This window comes from Daldinia loculata (genome assembly GCF_022478755.1).
Source record: "Daldinia loculata strain CBS 113971 unplaced genomic scaffold F4817scaffold_16, whole genome shotgun sequence".
Taxonomy (NCBI): domain Eukaryota; kingdom Fungi; phylum Ascomycota; class Sordariomycetes; order Xylariales; family Hypoxylaceae; genus Daldinia; species Daldinia loculata.
This window is the reverse complement of record NW_026054870.1, coordinates 82,243-98,458: the sequence shown is the minus strand read 5'-3', so window position 1 is coordinate 98,458 and position 16,216 is coordinate 82,243. Positions and strand designations below refer to the sequence as shown.

Below are 16,216 nucleotides of genomic sequence, written 5' to 3'. Positions count from 1 at the left end.
ATAGAAACGGAAGCAGGATGCTAACTATTAATAGTTGTTGGTCCTTGCGTACCAGTGTGCTGTTTTTCCAATATCTATATCGTGGAAAGGTCGCTAAAAATGTGGTGGCAACGGGTCGCCGTTGGAAGTGAAACGTAATTTGTTGTAATATTACCGATCTCCAAGTCGGTGAACGCTAGTGATAGGCAGTAAAGCCATAGGGCAGATTGTGTAAAACGTATATATAGGGTAAGGCCGTTCAATACCATGGGTGGCCTATGGCCGTGTATGAACGTATAGTTTGTTTGTTAGGGGCGAGGTGGATTTACCTCCTCGACTTCTTCGATAGACGCATCTTCTTGTCCCAGCACACGTCAACAGCATAGCTGACGTTTTCGAAATCTTCTCCGGTAATCGAGCCGATGAAAAAGACCTTGACGTTGTGCTCGATAGTGACTAACTTGGAGTAGTTGACCCGAGATTCCTTGGCAAGTTTCTCGCCTTCTGCGTAGACCTGAAGTGCTACGGGGGTGAAGCCAAGTTCGGGTTCATTCTTTAGAAGTCTAGGCTTACTCCCTGCCATGTATATGATCCCATGTTTGCTAGGTCTAACGCCTTTCTTTAGACATCCTCTTCGGTCGTACGTTAGGATTGGCCTATTCCTGTGAGTAGGTTGAAACATAAAAAGGGATGGAATAGCTTACACGCAAGTGCTATGATGGCTCTCGTCCGTTGTAACGATGATGAACCTGCGGAAACCAACATAGAATTTACTACCAGCCGCGGTCCTCCTTTTCGTTACATCAGAAATCGGGTCGTCGCCGCCAATTTGGCCGAGAGGTTCCGACCAAAGAATCTTGAACACCTGTACGACACATTTAGTTATCGTCCCATCTTCAGTAAGCATGTAAAAAAAGGGCACTACTTACCTCGCCTGGTTGAAACCGTGCTGAATGTTCTACTCTGTATCCTGTTGCCTACTTAGTCAAATATGAAAAAAATGAAAGTCCGAAGGTGGGCTTACGGCTATCTAGGATTTCTTCCATTCCTGGTGTTCCCTGAATATAGTTGGCGTAAGATAGAGTTGACGGGATCATAGGACCCGAAACTGGCGAACCACCACGGGGCGTTGGTAGGTCGTCTCCGTTTACTAGGGATGGATCTGCTTAGAAGTATCAGCCACTGTGTCAGCTAGAGTTTGACGTGGTACGGACTTAATTCGTATGCATTAGGGTCAACGGTAGTAGGCCAGGATGAGGATGTGGCTGCTTCTGCCACTGGCGTCGAGTAAGATGGCTCGCCTGTTTTTTGGGTTCCGTAGTATTCGCTGCGGCTCCTGCGGATAGCTTCCTGATATTCGTCGTCGTTGAAAACCTGGTTTTCCTCGGATTCGTCGTAGCGATTCACTTGTGGCTCTGAAACGTTCCCAGCTGTACCAGCTACAACAGTTTCAGCACTTAAGTAATCTGAACCGGTATCTAAAATCATTAGCGTCTCGTGGTCGGCTCGTAATGATTGCGTCTTACATGGGGGCCGCGTTCCTTGGCTATAGTCGCCCATTGCCAGTTGCACCCCACGGGCAACTTGTGGTTGGTTGCCATCCACCGAGGAACTGCCATAATCCGCAATCTGATCAACTTCAAGAGATTTTCCCTTTCCTTTGCTACTTTGCTGTTGCGTCTGCACATGATCAAGGTAATTGGAATCTTGGGGCTGGCGTGCGTCGTGTGTATAGCTAGCGTGATCGATGGTGGTAGCATGGTGGCCCCCATAATCAGGATACTGGCCTTGGTCGTATATACCTTGGTCGACACTAAGATGACCGACTTCTACAGCCAGGTTGTCAACCAGGTTGTTAATAGCGTCAGACCGTGGGATACTTTGGTCAGGGGCGTTAGGGAGGGTTGGCCCAATCCAATTATACTCTATAGTGCCTGATGAATGGTTCGTTAGCACAAACCAGGCCGGGAATTCGCAGGATACCATAAACGTACCATGCCGGCCTACTCGTTCCGAATACCATTGCTGATATTGGTCGTGCCACTTGGGTTCGCTCCAAGGGCGCGACGACTTTTGCTTATGTTTCTGCTTTTGCATTGTGACATTTTGTATTTTTACTTCTCATGGGGAATGTCAACAGGCAAAGAAATATGCGCAATGTCTAAGTCGTGGGCAGAGGAAGCAATCACGAGCAAATCGGGGAAGAGGAGACGAAGCCGACGCAAACTGAGCCTTAAATCAGCTATGCGGCTCTGTCACTGATACGTTCTCTCGTCTTAAAAGAATAACCCTAGACCGTTATAAGGATGGCTCCGGTCGAGAAGACAGCCAAGAGTGTGGGACAGTTTTGGTGAACACTACGCCAGCACGTCAAATGTCTCTAGGGACAGAAGAAATCTATCTGATTTGACGGCTCGAAGTCACACTCTATGTCTCGTGATATAGTCGGTTAAAGGTCATTGGCCGTGACAGCTTTGCGGCAAAAGAAAAAGATGCAGTGCTCTCGTAGGAATCAAATAGCGTCGACAATGTGGGAATGAGAAGACGAACTGGCCAGGGATCGTAGGTGAACTAGAATTGGAAGCTTGTAAGGCCTAGGTAGGCAAAGACTATCATGTAGGCATGAGAGTGGGCAGCCAATCATCAGAGGGGATGGTAATGGCTGCAACCTCGGCGTTTGTATAACGGACGGAGGAGTTTCCCTCAGGGCTCTCCGGAGAGGAGAGGGACATTCAGATGTAAGTGAGAGTGTGCCCGCATCGAGGATAGGACGGGGACGCGGGACGAGGATAGAGAAAGGTAACAGAAGCGGACGGCCGAATTAAGCGGTTAATTATCAGAACGGGGACACAAAAGAAACCCGAGACATACTGTCGCGACGGAAAGCGACATAAACAACAGTATTCATAAAAAAAGGACTAGTAAGGCATGGTGGAAAATGGAGAGGGGGTGTGGTGCGTTCTTATCAACTTTTTGGGAATTTCCAATTCTCACTCCCTTGGCGGGCCGGCCCACCTATATTTGCCTATTCTTCTCCGGTCTGGGAGTTCTTGTTACTTTCTATTGTCGAGAAAGTGAGAAAGTAAGAGGAGCAAAGAGGAGCAAAGAGGAGCAAAGAGGAGCAAAAGAGGAGCAAGTAGAGCGGGAGTGCGAGCGGGAGTCTGGGTCTTCCCAGGGTACCTTAAGGTATCCTAGGCCCTAGGGTCCGTTTTACTTTTCGACAAGGGGAGGGGAGCTCTAAACCTCTGCAGCCCGACAAAAGGGAGCAAATAGAGGAATCGTGGACCATCAAGCGGCAGCCACTTGGCGTAACTTGGAATGCCACTTGGGATGTCCACTAACTTATAACACTACTGCAAGAGTACGTTGTAAAGGGTACGTTGTCGAATACGTTGTAGCAGCCGCAAATGGCCTAGCCAAACAGCTAGGCCAGGCCATGTACTGTAGCAATGCAGAAGTCTCCATATTCTAAACGACACCCCCCACTAACCAGTGACCACTGACGGACGAGTTAACGGTTAGAGGAGTTGGGGTGTGTGCGAGGACCGGAGGGGTGCGTGAGGAGAATTCGGGCAGATGCATCTAGGATGACAAGATGAGGCTCTGTTTAAAGTACTGCTCATCTTGTGTACAATCTATAATATGTCACCAGGCGTTGACAATCGGTCGTGGACGTTGAGAGCCTCGTCGTGTAATGAGGCGGGGGTTGCTTCATAGTGTTTTCCCAACTCTTTTGCTTGTCCACGATGCTTAGGCGCTTAGATGCTTGGACGGTTGGACGGTTGGAGAAAAACATGCACGTGTAAAGTAGAAGTTTGATAGCTCCAGTCTTTTTTTACCACTTTTATCAACTTATTAATCTATAAAAGGTATAGCTACTATTCCGTACTATAACTTTATATTATGTAGTTAGTAATTGTCAATTACCTACCCTGATTAACTCCAGTGCACCTACCCACATGCAGATAAGGAAACTACATTAAGATATTAATTAAGACATTTGATCGTAGGGCAAGCTAGGGGGAGGGGGAGGGGGAGGGGGACAGAGAGGGTAAGGGTATTTTCATCGCTATGGTGAGTGGGTCTACGCTAAGATTCTGAGGGTCCCGCCCGGGGGAGTCGGAGTCGGGAGATACTACCAGTCTAGTTAGGTAACTTTTTAGACAGGTAGGATGCTGGAATAGGCCCCCAAGGTGGGATACAAGTGAATAAGTTCCGACAAACCTTAGCGCCACGTGCTAAATCTTCCCTAAATAAAGCCCAATACCTAGCTGCAACAGCTACGAATAGCTGATACTCAAGCTGTCAAGTTACTTACGCCGCCGTGCTAGGGGGTGGGCTTTGTGTAACTGGCCTCGAATCTAGCCTTCGTGTTTTCTTTTCTATTTTTTGCCTTACCTATCGTCAATCGTCAATCTGCATCAAAACACCCTCTCGCATCACTTCCGCGTCACCTGCTCACCTATCGATTTTTTGGTCCATAGGAAATAACAACAGCCTTGTCTCCAGAAAAGAAAAAGAAAGAAAAAAGAATAACCAACGTACCCATTTCTTTCCCTTACGATGCTGCTACGGAATTCACAGTTGAAACGTCCTGAATGGCTACCAGCGTCGCCCATCGTCATGTAAATTTGGCTGATGATCCTTTGGCTCTTCTCGAAAGCTTCGAACCTCGTCCCCTCGAATATGACCGCCATCATGACGTATTATACGACCCCTCCACTGAATCTAGTAGTCAATTATCTATCATGTCGGCCGAGGACATACCCTTAGATTTATCCCGTACCCTAACAACCGGGTCCGAAGGTTGGACTGATTCCGAAGACGACAACGACGATTCGTCCGTCACGTCTGACACTTCGCATGCCCGCATCGCCCGCCGACCACATTTCCCCCCTGTCCTACCCTCCGTAAATTCATCCTCTAGTATCTCCAAGAGTTTGCCACAGAAGCTAGCAGCAACCATTGCCGCTGCGGAGGGGACCGGCTTAACCCGCCGGCAACATAACCTAAGCAAATCTCACTCACCTTCTGCTCGTTTTCGACGTGTGAAGTCACCGTCTATACCTTCCCAAACCCACAGAAGGTCTCTCATCTCCGATGCTCTCCGTGCCAACTATCCGCTAGACTCGCAAAATCGGCCGAACCTCCTCCGTGTGCCATCGAGCCGGCAACTACGACCGCTTCCACATGGAATCCACGACAATGTATCGGGACGGATAGATCTCCCTGACGTCAGGGGCCCTAAGCCTAAGCCGTACAGTTGGAAGGGGTTTGGAGCAGAGAGTGAGGAGAGCGACTACGAGGAAGATGAGACCAGACTGACCGATTCTTCCGAGGATGAGGACGATGATCAGGACAACGTGTCCGGCCGCGCTTCTCGCGGTCTCCGGCGCCTAACGGAACACTACTCGAGGCTCAGAGATCGGAGGACTAACCTATGGGAAATGTTCGACAGCATCCATCTCAAACGAACCCAGGTTCAAGATCTACGTCACATGAAGGATGAAACCAGTCTCGCTTTTATGACTGCCGTGCAGGCTATACTTCCTAATAATCCAGGGCTAGATCAGCTCTTCAAGGATATGCAAGATGCCCAGCTCAGGTGTCAGGAAGCAGAACAACGCTTCGACGACATGTTAGATGAGCTCCAGCATGGCGAAGTAGAGTTGGAACTAGAAGAGCAAAGGTTCTATACCGTCGCGGCGGGCGTAGATGAATCTGATGACGAATCTGATGACGAAAGCTGTTCGGTGACCTCGGAGGTCTCAGCACTGCGAGGAATCACTGGTGATCGCCCAGAAGACATACATCCTCTATTTGAAGAGCTTCGAGAGGCTTCCCGGAATATACAGTTAGCCAAGGAGCTTCTAGTAAATACCCAGATGAAAAGGAAAGCCCTGAGTGCAGGAAAGTCTCATTTGTTATCTCCTGATAGTATCGAGCTGCTGGAGAAGTACGGGGATGCGGGGAAGAACCGAGCTCTCGAACTCAAGCGATCGGGAGTAATGTCGGAAGACGACATTGAAATGCTAATGGATTACGACAAGCTAGAGCGGAAGGCTCGGTTTGATATCGATCGTTTCACGAAAGATGTCATAAGATTAGAGAACGAATGCCGCGAAAAGGGAGTAATGCCCAAGAACACACCTTTCCGGGAGGAGGGGTTTGGAGTCAATCCCGTCCTTAAGGACGATATCCAGCTGGATGATGTGCCGTTCAACACGCACGCGAAAGGGCAACCTAAGACTCTGGCACATTCGGTGTTCCCCAAACTGCTGTCGAATCCTACGCACTTGCTAGAGGCATTCCCCATGACAGCCCAACAATCGCTCCGGCTCGCCCTGTCACTTCCCCCGGGAATGCCATCCCGTCAAAAGCATGTTAATGATGCGGCCCGCGAGGTCAACATCCATTCCTTACTTGAAGAGGCTGGAGATGTTGACAAAAGGGGCTATATTAATCGTTGGTTGCTTCATAAGCTTCATTTATCACCCATGGAAGCCGAGCTTTTGTGGTCTACTTTCCATTCTCGCCTCAGAGTTCGCGATACCAATAGATGGCAACAGGATGTTCTCCACCTGTGGTGGAAAGATCAAGCTGCCAATCTACCACCGGCTCAGTTCGAGGGCGTGTACGAAGATCGTAGCTCGGCATCCATTAATCCAAGGACAGATCTTCCTGCCAGGCGATATTCCGACTCTGGCCAGCTTGATCATCTTAGGCTTTGGGAGATCGAAGATGCGTGGGGCTGAAATACATGGATTTTTTTTTAATAGCGCAATACCCTCTTCAGTATATATATAGCCATTATGCTCACGGCTTCATTTACTTTGTTACTTCACTGGTGGCTTATGTCGTCAAGTTTTGGTTTTGCGGAGGGCAACGGGACTTGCAAACCGCGTTGGGAAAGATTGATTAATTCACGCACTTTATATACCCCTTATGCGATTTTACATCACGATGGAGTTTTAGCCATTGGCTAGGAAGGGCTAATATTGGATAGCTCTTTCGTGTACGGATCCTATGTTAACTTACAGGTGGAGGCTGTCTGTGCTACTTTGTAGGCGTTCGGTCATACTCATACCCCCCAAGCTCTAATTCCAGAATGTTATAACTCCGAGTGAGGTTTTCGCAAGCGTTGTCGTCCATAAGAATGAGTTGAGTACCTAATGTATCGATTCTATGGTCTTGAATGTACGTATGAATGTATGTCATGTCACGTATCACAAGTGCCTTGTCCATCTACATACACATCTACATCGCTAGACTAGCTCGGCGGGCCGTCCCACCCGGTCAAAGCGAAGTGGGCAGTCTAACCTAGTTGGTAGTTTTTTGGTGATCTATTCGGCCAGTCCATGGAGTTGACTGCTTCTAAGTTCCACCAATCCTGTTTGCCATCTGCCATGGTATTTACCTAGATGCGGGGAACGGTGTTATTATTATGTACAAGGGGACAACTGCACCCCCATCCCTCATTATATTATACATGTTGTATCTTTTCAAAGGAGTACTTCTAGATGGGTTATTTAGTGCTCACGTTACACGACTAATAGCATGGGATCTTCATTGCTGCAAGCAAGATGCACGACCATTAGGATCCTATAAATCTAGCAAATCAAGGGTCCTGAGCCCAAGACACACCATAACTAAACAGGCCAAGAGTCGTCAAAATGCTGCACTTTGAAGTTGCTAGTTCTTACTTCATCCTACTAACTTACCAAACCTGATCAACCCGGCCTGCCGTAAGAAACAGCACGTCTTTTCGGCCGCCATTCCTTCGAGCAAAACACCACGGCCTAACGGCCTACGTAATTATTCCGTATCCAGCCATAACTCCCGAACGGCGACGCCAAGCGCCGTAGGATTCGGCAGCCCATATAATCCTCCAATCCCGCTCGTGCTGATTGCTAGACACGGGTCATATGTTTCTCAGAGCGGAGCGACTCCTCTCGAGGGGGGTCGCGGCAAAATGCAATACGCCCATTTCGCCTTACGGAATCCGGAGCCTGCATCCCCTAGTGGAGGGATACCACAAGGGGGCCAAACTTCCCTAAAAAACATGTAACTACATATAATAATAAGTTGGCCTCTCTGCCTTGTCGGCGGCCTACACGTGTATGTATGTGTTGAAAAAAGAAGGGCAATTATAGCTAAGGTATATGTTAGCTCCACGCCCCTCTTCTAAATCAGCACGACAGAAGTAGAAGTTGTGCGCAACAACAAATTGAGCCCAGTGGGCAGTGGGCAGTGGGGTTTGGTCGAATCGGAAAATTCGGCATTTTAGGAAGTTTGTGATTGGGAATCCCAGAAGAAAAAGGGACCAACTAACTAACTCAACAACCAGCAAACATCAGAGAGAAGGATCCATAACTCAGGTGTGTTGGGCTCTTTTTTTTTTTTTTTTTGCCCTCGCAATGTGGGGATAGGAAGAAGAAAAAATTTTATGATGTGGCCAATTCCCAGAATTCCACGACGACTGTCCAAGGCTCTACACTAACCGGACGTAGACTCGGACCAGAGATGGAACCTAGATGAGGTTTCATTATCAACAGCAGTTCCTGCAAGGTACACGCGCGTCGGGAAACGCTCTGCTGCCTGTGCCGACCTGCAGTGCTGCAGCAGACGTCGTGGACCGCTGGGGGGAAGCGAACTATCGGCGGCCCACGGACAGACCCAAGTCAGTCAGTCAGTCAGTCAGTCACCCGCAGACGAAATTGTTACGCCCGACCGGGAGCGAGGCGCAGATCTGGAAATTGCGATTGCGACTGCGCCTGCGCCTGGCTTTGCCCGGCTAGGCATCGAGAGCTTCCTCGAGAAGACATGTCTTGTACTCTTTTCTATCTAGGGAATCTCCGAATCGATATAACCGAGTTTTGCTATCTCTCACCTTGATATTTGTTGTGTTGGCTGGCTTGTTGGATAGCGGTGATGCCTAGAGTATATAGTATTAGGTATCTAGGTAGGTAGCGTAGTAGTATTAAAGTTGGTAAGCTATCTGCCCTAGCAAAGTCTTCCCTTAACTCCGCCTTATGCGCTGCCGGGTTTGACTCCACAGTTCCGCAGTTCCAAGGGACATGCGGTAGCAACCCTCCGTGACTGCCCCGGCCCAAATCTCCGGCCTTCTCGGCACCGGCATCTTAAATGTGACAACAACAATGCCGACAGCGGCAACGCGCCTATTCCTACAACATTCGATCGATTCTGATGGGCATTCAATATATTATTCTTTGTAATAAAAGCTAGGTAGGTAAGGTAGTTATAATAAAATTATTTTCTTCTCAATCAAGCTTTTCATAACCTTTCAGCTTAAAACATAAAAGTACGTCTGTTAGTTCCTGTGACCAAACTCACAAGCTTAGGTAACATAAGGCAATATCTCATGCCTTACAATCGACCTTATAGACATTTATAAGGAAGAGCCTTCTAAACTTTCGCAGCGCAACTAATCGACAATATTATATAAGTCTTAATATTGTCTAAATCTTTCGATTCTCTAGCAGACGTTATTGTCTTTTAATAGTGATAGTTTTAATTACGCATAACCAGTTTTAAAGTCGTACATTGCCTAGACACAGTACATGCCTCTATTTCACATACCGTGAACGACATAGCGGCCCCCCCTCAAAGCAGTCAGCCTTAAAGCTTGTTTACCTACCTACATATATTCCCGATAGCTTTCTGCTAACCTAAGCAGACTTAGAAGATCGTGCGAGAGGTATGTTTATGTTATGTACCTTATTTACCTAAGTGATTAGAGTCCAAGATCGCAAGCATTGATGAGGGGAGCTGACGTACTTGTGAAACAGAATGAACAACATTTCAGCTTATTTCCTTAGGTACATAGCTAATAGCTCTTAAGTCTGTGCCAATACGCACATACGTTCCTATAACTCTAACTAACATAAGCCAAGCTTGAGGCTCAAAGCCTCAGCTTAACCTCTTAGTACCTTATTTAAAGGTAGGCATCGAGATATAGTCGTCGCTTTGAGCATATTGGTATGAAATAGTGAATCGAATAATTACCGAGTTGCCATCTATTTAGGTGGTTATTCCACTTCCTGGTAAGTCTGGTCTATCGGCGATGTTACTAGAAGATTGATGTACTTGTTTCCCATCACTGCCTGATTTCGTATTCCATTCCTTAAACAAGCTCGTCGTTTTACCCATAAGTTTTTTTCTACCATAGTGGTCAAGGACAAACCTCATTTATTTGCTAGGCACTTGACCTATTGGACCTAGCACCTAACACGGGTAAGGAACATCTCTCAGGTTCCTATCCACATGCTCTCGCCTCGTCAGTCCCCTCACGTCAACCACAGTCAAGCAACGTGAGAAACACGAAAGCCTCTCGACGACGACGACCCCTCCGTCTTGAAAATTTTTATTTCTGTTGTTCCTGACTGTTTTATTTTCTCTGCCTGCCTTTTTTTACCACACCACCCTCAACATTAGCACATTTTTCTGCCTCATAGGCCAACCTGTCTCACCATCTAATTCCAAGTACTGGACTCTTTGCAGTTCATTCTTGGACTTTCTTCCCCTCTCACTCGCACTTCCACTGCACATACCTTTTGGCAACATAAGGGTCTACTACAGAACCATACAGCCAGCATACACCACATACCACACGTGTTGTTGACACCCTTCTAGCCTTTCCTTAACAAAGTCTTCTTTCTCTCAAGGGTTCATAAACACGCATCAGCAAATCGTTTCTAGCCCTGTTCTCATTCTTTTCTGCCTTGTCCAAGTTTCCCAAGCTACACCTGATACGCTCCGTATTACGGGTATTACGGGTCAAAGGCATCAAAATTACGGATCCTGTCACTACAAACTACTGGCCTCACACACATTTGTTTTTCTTCTTCTCTTTTCCTGAAACATCAACAGAAAGACTACTCGTGCTGGCTTACGACTAGAGTCTATCATGGATCCGCTTCTCCGTAAGTAACATTTCTTTTTGTCACCATCCTATACCTACACTCCCCTCAACACTACTACACCTATCCCTATCATCCTCTTTTATTATCCTCTTTGTAATTACTTTTTTCTTCAAACATGTTGCATATCAGGCCTACACTGCCTCTTCCCGCAACTATGCTGCCCTTTTCCCCCCCTCCCCTACTTCTATATCACGTGTCCCTATATACCTCGCTACCCTTTAAAGCCTTGACATGTATAAACTAGCACTGTTGCTAACTTGCTCGAGAAGGCAAGCCTGGCTGGCCTTCGGGCCGCGTGCCCGTCGAGGTATTCTGCTTGATCGTAGAGTACTTACCCAAGCGCGCCACTCTTGAGACACTACGCCTCGTCAACCGGGAATTCTACACAAAGTTGCAATATCAATTCTTCCAGCACTTGGTAATCAATGTGGGCTTAATGTTCGACACTTCACCGGATGGTCCGACCGCTGATGACATTACCGAGTACATTATGAAGTCCAATCTGCTTAACCACGCGGCCCCATTCGTCTGTCGCATCGGATTGGCGCTGGAAATGACGGAGCAAGAAATAGCATCTCCCGAAATTGACGAGGAAGATGAAATCGAGATCCGCGAGTGGGGTGTGTACAGATGGCCCGTTGTTCCCGGCAGTCGTCGTTCTGAATCACGCCTGGAAAAGATCACCAACTCGTTGGAACGCTCGAAAGGAATCTACCATGTCTTGAGCATGGTCAAGCAGATCCATGAATTCGCCTTATCATGCGATGGCGGTTTGGGCTATCTCCAAGGCCCGGATCTCAGTCTCTTTCAGCCACCGGGTCCGCAACCAATTTTCGGCGAACCCAACCAGATTCGAGCGGTCGCAGACAACTCACTGCCCTCTCTTCAGGTCAGCTTCAAGAGGCCTTATAAGCTAGAAACGATAGAAAAGCGACTAGCTGCCAAGGGACTTCCCGATAACGTCATATCGGATACGATGAAGAGACTCTTAGAGACTGAAGGAATCAGCATGAAAGAATTTACCCATGAGGACCGAACCCGAGCTCCCCTTCCCGTGAGCCGTTATGGCGAGGAAAAGGTCACCCGATCTCCCTCTTCGCCCAGTGATTACCGTTTGCTACCGGATCAGCTCACGGAAACCCAGGCGAGATTCATATTCCAACATGTTACAGCACAGCAAGCCCTCGTGCAGTGCTTTATATTTACTGTGATCGACCACGGCAAATCTTACAAATCCTTGACTAAGCTCAATATCGCGCGTCTTTCAAGCTTCCATGTGCATTTACTGTGCCGCGATGACTTCTGGTCTAAGGAGAACCTACCTAAACTCCGGGAGGTGTCTCTGGGTATTGTGCCTGACTGGAGATCAGTGACCATGAAAGACTCTTACACCATAGAGACGAGACAGGTTTATCCTACCGACGCGCTGCCTAAAGTCTTCAAGTTACTCAACGATCATATCGGTCGACAAGAACGAATCCAGCGACTCCATTTTGAGTGGCTCTGTGGTGGCGAGCTGGCTCCTGGCTGTCTCCAAAGAAACAATTACGTCTTACCAGCGCCATTCTTAAAGAAGCACCGACTGGTGATCTTTTCAGGAAAGGAGAATCTTCTTATCCTCCCTTACGTTACACACTTGTCTCTCAAGAACTGCTGGTTCGCTCCGAACGTATTCTATCGCATCATCCGCACTATGGCTAAGAAACACGCTCTCGAGTCTCTTGAGTTGGAAACCGTCTCTCTGACCGGCCCTCCCCTCCCAAAAGGTGCGAAAGATCGTGATGTGGATTATGTGCCATGGACTAGGTCACTCAGTGCCCCACAAGGCATAGATCTCCCGGGCCTGATTAAAGATCCTCTCACCCTCTCCTGGTCTCATGTCATCGACATGCTGACACCGGGTCCAACAATCAAACAGCGCGTCTTCTCGGAGAAATTCCCCACCGAGCCGCAGTTGCACATTGAAAAGCGACTGAAGCTCCGAAAGCTCGTATTCAAGTCCTGCGGCTATGTAGTGCTGCCGGATTCCCGTTTCGTTTCTAACAGGCGCTTCTCTAAACTAGCCTACCCGGTTGAGCTCAGAAAAGGTGTCCGGATGATAACCAAGGAACATAACGCCAACCGGCAAAAGTTGGTCCGTTTCATGCAGGTCAACACGGACAGACATCTAGGCCGAATAAACGACCTAATTGATCCTCGCGAGGAGCATTCCATGCGAATTGTCTTTGGACTTCGCACGGGCTGGCCCGATGCATACGGAATCACTCATTTCCGAGCTTCCGTGCGAGACGGCATCCCATGCCCTGGCCACGGCCGCTTCAGCGGCACCATCGACGCTGATTCTTTCATGGACATCGTTCCTGACGGCGAACCCCAAGCTTACAAATTCAGCATGTCGGCGTACAATCTTGACTACCAGGACGATGATGAAAAAGACCTCGAGGGTATGATGAGGCAATTCGAGTTGGAGATGGAGTACAAACTCCCTTGAGCTGGTAATAATAACAATTAGCAATGACAACTAAACTGGTTGTTCGGAACTGCTTACGACACACCTATATGTATTACATTCCGCCTCGCAAGGGCCTGCGTACTATACTATACGCACATCGACCTCAGCAGGCTTTTCACTATCAGTCTTTGCGTTTTTCAGTTCGGTTTCTTATGTTTCAGCATGACCACCTTCACCTATTTGCGCATTAGGCGACACACAGCACACAGCACACAGCACACAGCACACAGCACACAGCACACAGCACACGGTGTTCAGGGGGTTCTTTTCCGTGACGACTACTAGTCCGCCACTATTTCCTTTAGTTTTTTTCCTAGGAATTCTCTGCACACCACAAGAAGTCGACATCGACATCGACATCGACGATTAATACTCCAAAACCTACCAGATCAGGCGTTAGTTTCCATCTTCGCGCATCAACGGCGGCGGCGTCGAAGAAATTTGATTTCTGCATCACATCACCCGGCTGCAAAACAGCATACGGGCAAAACAGCATACGGACAAGAAACATATCGGAAGTTCAGAAAGGCACTTGGAGACCAAGAGCCGTACTAATACGTGTGTATTCACTTCGTCGAGTAGCAGCAGCAGCAGCGCACTTGCGTTGAGCTCGTTACTTTTACATATCCCCTTTCCGTTCTACGAACTAATTTTCGAGTCATGGATCCTTGGGAACCATACGGGACGGGCGATTGGTTACGTTTATCCATGTTCTGGAGACGGGAGAACAGAGGACTTCACTTTGCATAAGGGGGGACGGACTGCTTGTATTATACTTCTGGCCTGACACGATGCTCATGGCTCATCTCGCTTGAGAGATATGAGAGATACGGTACGGATTTGAGATGCGTTGCTAGTTTTGCTTGTCTCTGGGTACTACATACTATGTAGACCCCCGATGAGATACATTCAGTAATAATGACTGATTATACCCCTATCTGAACTGCTTCCTCTGAAATGTGACAACGTACTAATTCGTAGTTCAAGTAAATGTGGGATCTTAGGTGTAGCGAGGCGATGGTAGTTGGAATGCCTCAGTAGATCTACACTATAGTTCTTCATCTGATATAATGAGGAAGTCATCCGTAAGCTTTGCTGCTTTCTAGTAGACGAGGACGTCTGTCTTTTCCTACAAGTAGTTTAAGAAGAGAGGCATATAAGGAATAGAAGCGTAAACGTCTTGAATTAGACCATATTTTGTATCTTATTCTGCCTTGCTTTTCAGGCTAGTAGTTGGCAATATTGTCGGACCAAAGAGCACATATGGAGGGAATAGACTACGGTAAAGAGCATAGAAGCACGTAGAGGGCCAGCAATTCGTCACAATCAAAACGGAAGACGCAAGAGATGATCGTTCAGAAACTTTTTTGCGCGTTATTTGGGGGAAAATCCACGAAGATTTTTGATTTCGCGGAGTTGCATGCCAGAGAATACCTAGACCCATGCTTTACGATAACCGCCTTGACACCTGGAGTTTGAAAGCAACTTTAACCCCGAACCTTTAATCTCCATTAATCGTCACACCCCCTACCTTCACCGCCTCGTCCCCGTCATCTTATTTTGGGAATCTATGCGGCAGTGATGGCCTTGCGGATACGGGCACCGCGTTGTCTCGAGCTCAGGTGAGCCGGCTCGCGGCCGACGACTGACTCGGACTTTTGCACAACTTCCTCGCCTTCGGTCAGGATGAGCTCAATGTGGCACGGGTTCGACATGTAAGGGTTGATCTGTTACGGCTCATTAGCAAAACCGCTTATGTGCAAAATTTCTTCTAGCCCTGGGAAACCTGATGGCCAGAAGAAACAAGTGTGGAATACGTACACGACCGTGAGCTCGGTAAGTTCGTCTTCGCTGCTTGGGGGCCTGGTTGACTTGGATGTGCTTGACGATCAAGTTGCTAGTGTCGAGGCCCTTAGCATCGGCGTTGGACTCAGCGTTCCTTAGAAGGCCGAGCAGGAACTCGGCAGACTTAGCGGGCCATCGAGCCTTGGAGACACCGAACTGCTTGCCTGTTTGGATCGACCATGTTAGCTTGCTTGTTTGATGTAATAGCTATAACCGCATAGCAAATATCATCGAATTCTTTTTTATCCGCCCCACCAATACCCTGAAGTTTTGTAGAGGTAAATCCGTAAAGATAAGATATTCGTACCTTGGGCTGTTCGGCCAGTGCTGCCGGCATATCGTCGCATGGGGACGGCCTCAGTCTTCTCCTTAACATTCTCGAGGAACTTGACGGCGCGGGTCAACTTCCAGCCGTTGATGGCCTGGGCGGTCTCTCGGGTGTTCTTGAAGGAAACACGGAGGTAGGCGCCGCGGGCGCGGGCCGACTTCGCGGAGTCAATCTCGGTGGCAGCGTATCGAACCTATGCGAGTAGATCACTATTAGCTACCCAATTCCCCGTGCTCGTGGGCTTTTTTTGCATCGCGAGAAGTCGTCGACGGTGCGCACTCAAGTCGTACACCGAATTTGAAATTGCGGTCGTCGCAGAACGAATGTGCATTCGACGAATTCACTCGAGCGGGATTCTAAACGTACCATCTTGGCTGCTGTGTGGTGTTGAGGTGGGAGATGGACTCGATGTCGTTTGTTGGATTGAAGATTTTCGCGAGGGTCAAAGTTCGGGGAAGTTCAAATTGTGGAAATTGAATTGTGCCCTCGCTTACTGCCCTGAATGGTACGTACCTTTTCTTTTTTTTGGATGATAAAGAGCCCCCACTTGGTCAAAGCGTCTCTTCCTTTATCGATAACAAAGTTTTATCATGAATATTTACGGTAAAT

At 48.0% G+C, this 16,216-nt stretch overlaps 4 protein-coding genes across 4 annotated transcripts; 2 read left to right on the top strand and 2 right to left on the bottom strand.

The window, feature by feature from the left end:
* Positions 1-29: 29 nt before the first annotated feature.
* On the bottom strand, positions 30-2,076 carry F4817DRAFT_364248 (uncharacterized protein; the record flags this gene model as incomplete). The annotated part of the gene is made up of 7 exons (XM_049306728.1): positions 30-635; positions 684-844; positions 909-949; positions 1,004-1,141; positions 1,194-1,457; positions 1,506-1,913; positions 1,974-2,076. The coding sequence occupies 7 exons, from the start codon at positions 2,074-2,076 to the stop codon at positions 305-307; spliced, it is 1,446 nt and encodes a 481-aa protein (XP_049160327.1). The 3' UTR covers positions 30-304.
* Positions 2,077-4,103: 2,027 nt separating this feature from the next.
* F4817DRAFT_333371 (uncharacterized protein) lies at positions 4,104-7,205 on the top strand. The gene has a single exon (XM_049302757.1). The coding sequence runs from the start codon at positions 4,578-4,580 to the stop codon at positions 6,732-6,734; it is 2,157 nt and encodes a 718-aa protein (XP_049160326.1). The 5' UTR covers positions 4,104-4,577; the 3' UTR covers positions 6,735-7,205.
* A 3,701-nt stretch (positions 7,206-10,906) lies between these two features.
* F4817DRAFT_314554 (uncharacterized protein) lies at positions 10,907-13,413 on the top strand (the record flags this gene model as incomplete). The annotated part of the gene is made up of 2 exons (XM_049300417.1): positions 10,907-10,922; positions 11,192-13,413. 2 exons carry the CDS (start codon positions 10,907-10,909, stop codon positions 13,411-13,413), a joined length of 2,238 nt encoding a protein of 745 aa, XP_049160325.1.
* Positions 13,414-14,781: 1,368 nt separating this feature from the next.
* F4817DRAFT_333361 (60S ribosomal protein L17) lies at positions 14,782-16,141 on the bottom strand. The gene is made up of 4 exons (XM_049302756.1): positions 15,974-16,141; positions 15,587-15,800; positions 15,256-15,443; positions 14,782-15,161 (listed from the first exon to the last, which is right to left on the bottom strand). Exons 1-4 carry the CDS (start codon positions 15,974-15,976, stop codon positions 15,003-15,005), a joined length of 564 nt encoding a protein of 187 aa, XP_049160324.1. The 5' UTR covers positions 15,977-16,141; the 3' UTR covers positions 14,782-15,002.
* Between the last annotated feature and the right edge of the window lie 75 nt (positions 16,142-16,216).